The sequence below is a fragment of the Lynx canadensis genome, chromosome D3 (assembly GCF_007474595.2).
Source record: "Lynx canadensis isolate LIC74 chromosome D3, mLynCan4.pri.v2, whole genome shotgun sequence".
In the NCBI taxonomy this organism is placed as follows: domain Eukaryota; kingdom Metazoa; phylum Chordata; class Mammalia; order Carnivora; family Felidae; genus Lynx; species Lynx canadensis.
In genome coordinates, this window is record NC_044314.2 from 65,055,266 (window position 1) to 65,063,444 (window position 8,179).

General features: G+C 56.2%; 1 protein-coding gene across 1 annotated transcript; it reads left to right on the plus strand.

Moving 5' to 3' along the window:
* The first annotated feature begins 566 nt into the window (after nucleotides 1–566).
* Nucleotides 567–8,006, plus strand: LOC115528143 (mitotic-spindle organizing protein 2B-like). Its single transcript, XM_030335997.1, is given in 5 exon segments — nucleotides 567–606; nucleotides 609–744; nucleotides 959–1,107; nucleotides 7,754–7,836; nucleotides 7,838–8,006. Coding segments are annotated over 5 exon segments (468 nt in total). The 5' UTR covers nucleotides 567–581; the 3' UTR covers nucleotides 7,913–8,006.
* The last annotated feature ends 173 nt before the right edge of the window (nucleotides 8,007–8,179 follow it).

The window sequence follows — 8,179 nt, forward strand, 5'->3', positions numbered from 1 at the left end:
GTGCAACTTAGTAAGTTCATTTAGGTAGCACGATACAGGACTTGTGGGCCGAAAGAGCTGCATTTTTGCTGTATGAAGCTAGTGGTTATATGCTTAGTGTTCAAGGGGGAGAGGACGTGCAGGGAGTATAGATCATAAATGTCTTCTTGCAATTTCTACTCCTAAAACTACTGTCACAAGATTTCTCTGGTGCTTATCATTCAGTTCGGTATTAACTATCGATGAGACATACAGGCAGTCATGAGACCCTTTAAGAATGTAGCAACCAGTACTTACTTGATCCTTATCAAAACTATGCAGGCTATCAGCTTTCTGGGCTAAAGATGCACATTTTTCTGCTTTTATCCCTCATCATCCCGCAGGTAAATTTCTGCGGATCGAATGGCGGAGAGGCGACAAACCGGTTTGCGCCCTCTGCTGTAGGGCTGCGGGGCAGGCCAGGCGGTAGCGCTTCAGGGAGAGAAGCGACCGGCGGAGCCAGTAGAAGGCGCTGTGGGAGCTGCCGGAGGGGCCCGGCGGAGGCGGGGTCAGAGGAGGGAGCGCGGCGGGGCGGGGCGCTCGTCTTCCCGCTAGCCGGGTACATGGCGGCCCCGGGCGCGGGCCCCGGGCGGGAGCACCCCCGGGGCTGGAGGCGGCCCTGCAGAAGCTCGCGCTGCGGCGGAAGAAGGTGCTGAGCGCCGAGGAGATGGAGCTTTACGAGCTGGCGCAGGCGGCGGGTGGCGCCATAGACCCCGACGTGTTCAAGTGAGCGCGCGCGGGTGGGAGTGCGCGCCCATCCTACCCCCCCAGACACCCCTGCTCCCCCCCCCCGGGCCTCTGATCTGGAGGAGCCCCCCACCCCCACCCCGCCCTTTTCGGACCCTTTGAGCGCCCAGAGTAGAGTTGGGGTCTTGAGGGAAGTGGCCTTCCTGGGCCTGGGCGAGGAAGGCTCACTGCCCACCGCGTGTGTTCTCTCCAGGATCCTGGTGGACCTGCTGAAGCTGAACGTGGCGCCCCTCGCTGTCTTCCAGATGCTCAAGTCCATGTGTGCTGGGCAGAGGCTGGCGAGCGAGCCCCAGGACCCTGTGGCCGTGTCTCTGCCCACATCGAGCGTCCCGGAGACCCGAGGTCAGAGCTGGGCCCGGTGCTCCCTGCCCCTGTGACTCAGGAGGCTGGTGGCAGGGGAGGCACGTGGGCGGTGCCAGACACAAGGTGGGCTTGGTCCTGAGTGGCCTGGCCTTACTGTGCCTCTTCTCCCAGGACCCACAGGGACTGTCCAAGGGCTCGCCTTTTGGTTTCCAGTCCCCAGTTTCGTTTCTTTGCTACCCTTTGCTACATATGCAAGTCCAGATCAGGTGGTCGCAAAGTGGGTGTCCAGGGTGGCCAGCAGGCTAAGCCTCATATGGGATTCTGCCTCCTTCCTTGGGTAGAAATGCTTTCATTCCACAAACGCGGGAACAAGGTGGCTTTGGTTCCTGTTCTCACGGTGTGTACAGCCTCCAGGAAAGTGTTCAGGGAGCGGGGCAGGCAGAGGTCTTACTGCCGCCCCTTAGCCTATACCCCATCTGGGCCCAGGTGCTGCCCAGGAGTCTAGCCAGCTGAGCGTTCTTCCTCGGATTGCAGGACGGGTCATCATGGCAGCCCCTGGCTGCCCTAGACACGCAGGGTGCAGAGGCCTGAGTGGGCACCGCACTGGGCTCAAGTTTGAGGGGCCTCCTCACTCTCGAGAGTCATGACTGGGGGCTAAGCAGGTGCCCATGACAAAGGTGTCACAGTGGAGCTCCAGCTGCATCCTCCTGGTGTGTCGCATCTGCTCCCAGTTTCAGAAACAACCTGAATGCTTGGCCAGAAGCATTCGGGCACTCACAGACATCCTGAGAAGGGGCGATGTTCAGGGGGGGGGCAGGCTGGGTCCCTGTGGGAGGGAGTGCCAGGGCCCTGGGTAACCACGCCCCCTTTCCTGAGAGGCCCTGGGCACTGGAGCGCAGGCTTCCTTACTGATCCACGCTCTGTCTGCTCTCTTTGTGTCTCTCTCTGACCTCCAGAGGCCTCCTTTCTCTCTGCCAAGAGCTGTAGTCCCCCTGCAAGGCCCTCCTTTTCCTCGGCCCCCGCGGCCTGCGGCCATCTCCGGTTCTGCTCCACGGCCCAGCTGCCACGCACTCGCCTCTCTCTCCAGGGCCCCCCGGTTCCCATCCGGTTCTCTTGCTGCCTGTTCTCTCCTTTTGCAGGTTGCGTTTACTGGTTATCTCTGGGGGTTGGTGCTCTTCTTGTTTCTGTGGAAACTGCTGTGGCCCCTATTCGAGAGTCAGAGCAACTTGGAGATGAACTGCCAGGGCAGGACCCTATGGGCCATCCCTGTTACACAGCTTAGGGATTGGGGACACAATTTCAGATCTTGGTTTATTAGAGACCACTTGCAGTACTTCTGGAATGGGACCAACGCCCCCTGCCCCAGAGGCCAATTCTGCCAGGTGTGACTTGTGCTCTGTAGAGGTGCCCTCACCCCGAGAGGAGGGCAACAGGCCGAGGGGCAGGAGAGCCTTTACTTTGCTGTAGAGAGGGAAGCCTTAGGTGTGAGAAACACCTTGGTTGCTTAGATGCTGTCACCTGACAGGTAGCCTAGAGGGTAAGATGTGATTGTCCTTTCCTGCCTGTTTCCTGAGCTGAGGGTACCTTCCAGGCATTGCCCGGTGTGGTGAGGCTGGAGGCCCAGAGCCAGGGGCGTGTGAGGGCCTGAGATCCCACAGATGCCCTGGCTGTGCTCTCCCTATCCTTTCCCACATCACCTACCTCGCTGTTCTAGGTGCCACCTGAAACTCGGCATGGGGAAGGGCCAAGGGGCAGGTCAGGGTAGAGCCAGTCGACTACAAGGCTGAGTTGAGGAATCAGTGGGCAGAGGGAGGGAGAAACTGGGAACAGAGCCCTCCTCTTTCAAGGGGGTGTTGCTGCTTGCTCACCCAGTGACTGGGTGCCAGGCTGGCTCTCAGCGCTGAGGGCTCAGGGGGGCTGTGAGATGGACAGGTCCGCCTTCCAGTTTGGGAGATGGCTAGATACGCCAATGGTGACAGAGACAGGAGGAAGCCAGTGTAGCCAGCCTTGCTGGAGCAGCAAGGGTTAAGCAGGCTCAGAGTCCTGTTGCCCTGCGGCCCTTTGAGGTAGGAGTAGTGGGGAGCGCTCCAGCCTGAGATGCGGGCCCAGGTCACTGGTGGGAGCGGGCCTGAGCTTGGAGGGGAGAGGTGGGAAAAGGAGGGAGGGCGGGAGAAGAGCCCAGAGGTGGAGTGGGTTTGCTTTGGTGCTCAGAGCATGACACAGAGGGGCTCGGAGAGAGGTGGGGAAGAAGCCCAAGCATAGGGACAAGAGAGTGGCATGGAGTGCTGGGCCACAGGGTTTTCTAAGTGCTATGCCTTGGGTCTGCGGGGGGGCAGCCAGTGGAGGATATGAGGACATAGAGGTCCGGGGGCGAGGTGACCAGTGAGGGTAGAGGGCAGATGGAGAGGGGGTGGGGGGGAGGCAGTGGAGGTGGAGTGGGGCACATGAGGGGCCATGCCAGGAGTGTGCTGTGGCCAAGAGGCAGAGGCCATCGGAGACCAAGAGCTCTGAGGCCACATGTTGCAGAATCTGTCTGTCCACACAGACCTGGGCAGAGTCTGAGGGTAGAAAAAATAAGGAGAGTTGTAACAGAGTGATCGTTTGGGGATGTGGTAGAATAGGATCATGATGGGGGTTTGGGGTGTTAGGGCCCTGGCCTTAGGTTTCCCACAGAATTGGGGTGGCAGCTGCTGCAGACCAGGGGCTGGAGGCCCGCCCAGGAGTTTGATCTGGTAAGCTGCAGCATGCTGAGCATCCAGGTGGCCTGTGGGGACTGTCACTGACAAGCTCATCCATTCCTGGCTTTACTAGGCAGAACATGGGGAAACAGAAGACCCTAAGAGCACAAGGAGGGTAAATGCTTGTCATGATGAGGGTGTGGTCACCAAGGAAAAATAAAATTCGGTCGAGTGTTCTCTGCTGAGGCTTAGGGAAACTGTATGCTTTAAAAAGATGTTCCTCTGGAATGTGTAAGATGAAGTTTGGTGTGCAGAAGCTGTGAGCCCTACACAGAGCTGCGCTGTCCAGTACAGGAGCCATGGGCCCCCCGGGGCTTGCGGCTGAGACTCACTACAAGTTTAAGTATACACCAGACACCCAGATGCCAGAGAACTGGAACAAAAAGAATACCTCACAAGTAATTTTCATATCGATTACATGCTGAAATGGTAATATTGCACATTTTAGGTTAATTAAAATACATGATTTACATTAATTTCCTGTTTCTTTTTACTTTTTTTTTTTTTTAACATTTATTTATTTTTGAGAGAGAGAGAGACAGAGCTCAACTGGGGGAGGGGCAGAGAGAGAGGGGGACACAGAATCCGAAGCAGGCTCCAGGCTCTGAGCTGTCAGCACAGAGCCCAACACAGGGCTCCACCCCCCAAACCATGAGATCATGACCTGAGCCGAAGTCGGACACCTAACTGACTGAGCCCACCCGGCCCCTCCCCCACTTTTTACTTTTTAATGTTGCTACTGGAAAATGAGTTACATGTGGTTCACATCATATTTCTGTTGGGACGGTGCTGCTCCAGAACAATTGAACTTTGCCTGAAACGCTGAGTCAGGGCTGTATGTACTGCATGTGTGCAGGAGAGGGTCACTTCTCCTAAGAAGCACAGGCCCAGTTAAGGGCTAAAAGTGCATGTGTGCATGTCCATGGTGCACATCAGTCTTTGTCATTATGTCTGTATGTGTTCTGGAAGCACTGACTGATTAAGCCACCCGTGTGTGCTCAGCCAGAGAGGGCAGCAGGACTGGCTGGTGCGTGTAGACCTTCTGGTGGGCTCTCGAGTAGCAGTGATAGGTGGTCCTGGCTGCACGCTCACCCTGGTCACCAGACCTTGCCAGCCAGCCTTGAGGATATCAGGGCACTTGCTATGCTGCCTCACCCCCTTGTTCTTTTCCTTCCTCACACACACATCCAGTGTCCGCTTATGGCCAGTCACTAATATTTGACCTCAGGGGCCCCACCGGCCCATTTGAGCACCAGGGAGTGCTCCCACCGTGAAGGAGAAAGGCCACTCCCGGGGAACATGGGCAAGATGGGAGCAGCTTCTCACATTCTGGGCTTTTTGTCAACCCTTGATCCCCCCGCACCTCTGCCAACAGAGCTTGCAGGGGACGGGGAGTTGGGATCACATGGGCCACACCAGAGTTAAATGGTTCAGTGGGTCCCGCTGGGGCGGGCCAGCTCCCCAGCCGCAGGGGGTGCGTTTAGGGTTGCCTCTGGGGTTTTGCTTCATCTGGGGTTGGGGGGGTTCGGTCAGGTATTAGGGGTAGGAGGAGCACCAACTTTTTAACACCGTGAGCCAGGCTGTTTTTAACCTTCAGTGCTCATTGTCTTTGACACCCGTGAGGGCTCCTCAGGCGTGAGGGCTCCTCAGGCATCGGGCCTGGGGGCATGTCACTGCCACCCACCCTAGCCTATAGTCACCTTTGGCTCAGTCCTGCCCTCCAATCCATGGGACCCTAACTACCCCATTGCAGGGAGCTGGGGCAGGTAAGACCGGTTCCAGAAAGTCCCCTGCTGTGTCCAGGACAGAGCAGGTCTGTCCACTGGCAGGCCCTCACACCATTCTCCTCAGACCAGAATGCCTCCCCAGCTCTGCATGAGGCCTAAGTGGGTCTCTCCACTAACTGAGAGCACGTGATTCCTGAAGGTTCCAAGAATTGCAGAGCTCGATAAACAGTTAGATGGTTTTCTTAATGGCTCAAATTTACATTGGTGTCTTACTTCCAGGGTTTGTCAGCCTCATCAAGGTTAAAAATGAACATTATTTGCTATTTTCTCCTTTCCTCTCATCCTGGACTTTCCAGAAGGGCCCTGGTCGTTATACTGAGGGGGAGAGGAAATTCAGATATATGGCAGGGTGAAGAAAAGCTGCATTCAGACCCGGGCCCACGTCTGAGACCCACACTGCCATTTTGGGGGTGGCCTATGCTTGAGCTGTATTTTCAGGTCCTTCAGGAGCCCTGGGCCTAGTCTGTAGGATGCCTGAGCACGCAGGGGTAGGCCAGGTGCTACAGATGAGTTATGCCAGTCTGGCCAGGCCTGGAGAGGGACATGGCCTCATAGCTGACCAGCAGGTTGGGAGCTGTAGGGTGGCGGGGCTCGTGCACTCACAGGAGACAGGATCCTTGCCCACTGACCAGTCAGTGGGAACCAGAATATCAGAATGTGTAACAGGAAAAAGGAAATGTGTGGTGACGGTTCTCTACTTTTGTTTTTTCCATGAACCGCTGGCAGGCTGAGTTGGCCCAGCTTCACCCCACCACGTGCCCTTGGCCCTCTGTAACGTGTTATTACATCTCCATTGAATCAAACCTGTGCAAGCCCAGGGAGGCAGGGCAGGGGAAAATCTGAGCTGTGGCATTCCAAGCAGTGGCACCATGGTAACCCTTTCCACCCCACTAGGCAGCAAAGACCCCCTGTTGTTCCCTGGGGAGGAGCTGTTCAGAAATGCTCTTAGGAAGGGCTGTCCTATCTCTGCAGGAGTCCTGGGGAGAAAGTAGTGTCAGAGAGGATGGAAAGGGAGTCTGATGTCTTGAAGAAGCCAGGAACTGCAGTGTCACAAATGTAGGTGCCTCCCCTTGTTCCAGGTGACAAATGGTGAACCAGGAGTGACTCAACATGCCCCCAAGAAATTCATGGTGTCTGTTCTCCAAAAACCCACATGTCCCCATTGCAGGCTGTTTATTTGACTAAGAACTGACATTAAGGTTGAGGGTCAAACATGGGACGCATCCCCTGGTCAGAGTCTGCAGGATGGACCCTGCCAGGCTGGAGCAGAGAGGAGCCCTGGCTGGGGAAGGCCCAGTGGGGAGGGACTGTGACCCAGGGGGTGAGCCTGCTCCCTGGGCACATTTTGTGCCTCCTGGTGTCCTCTCTGTCTTGTGAATGCTGTCAACATCCTGAAGCCAGGGAAGCCATTCCTTTAGAATAAAGTTTGGCCCAAGTGTGATTACAGATCTTCCTGTCTTCACAGAAAGAGGGGAAGGTAAGTAAATTACAAGTCAAGGGATATCTGCACCAGTGGTCTCCATCTGAATGGGACTACCTGTGGTCAGGGCAAGCTTCCTCTGAGCAGTCAAGCCTCAGCATGAAGCCAGTCACAGGATCCTGGAGCTGAACTTGAGAGCAAGAGGCTTGGCCAGCGAAAGTTTGCAAAATACTTTGAGGTAGTCAGGGAAACGCCTGAGGGAAAGATTCCAAGGTCCAAATCCAAAAGCCTGACTTCCATTCTTGATGGATGTGCTTCCAGCAGTTCAGCTGTGGGTGATCTGGAGCAGGGAGCGCCAGGGGAGGCTTCGAAGTGGTGGCCCTGGTGGCGAGCCCTCCTGTGCTGGTGGTCGGGCGATTCCTTACACTCTCCAGGGAGGGAGTCAACCGGCTGAGCTCACCTTTCCCTAAATGGGCCTTGCGGACTTTCCCCATTGTTCCTCGTGCTGCTTCTGTCCTAGGACCTATGCTCGAGGGGCTCTTGCACTCTGTGGAGGACTTCTCTCGGATGTGCCCTCTCCAGGTGGTCCTCAGCCTCAGGGCTCAGAGCTGAGAGGATCCCTGGCTGAAAGGTCGCACAGAGATGTACCAGACGTAATGTGCAAGGAACACAAATGTAGTAGGTGTGCCGACTGTGGAGTTTGCCCTGGTTCCTAACAATTGTGTTCTGCGTCCGCTCAGGGAGAAACAAAGGCAGCACGGCTCTGGGTGGAGGCCCAGCACTGGCAGAGCGTGGCGGCCGGGAAGGATCCAGCCAAAGAATGCCCCCGACAACCCAGTGCTACCAGGCTGCCGAAGGGGGGCGGGCCGGGGAAGAGCCCCACTCGGAGCAGCACCTGAGACGGGCAGACTTCTCACGCCACCCAGCTGTGGGCTCCACCAGCCTCCCAGCAGAGGCTACGTGTGGTTTCCTCCGGTTGGTAATAAAGCTTTGTGAAAAACCGAGGGTCCATCCAAGCTGTTTTCTATCACCTTTTGAATACATTAAGGCTCAAAGATTGAGAATCAGTTTTGCATTGTGGGCCTAGATGTACTGCAGCTGAACGTAACAACCAACTGACCTAAACCAGTGGTTTCACCCTACTGTACCTTATTTTCAGGTCATAG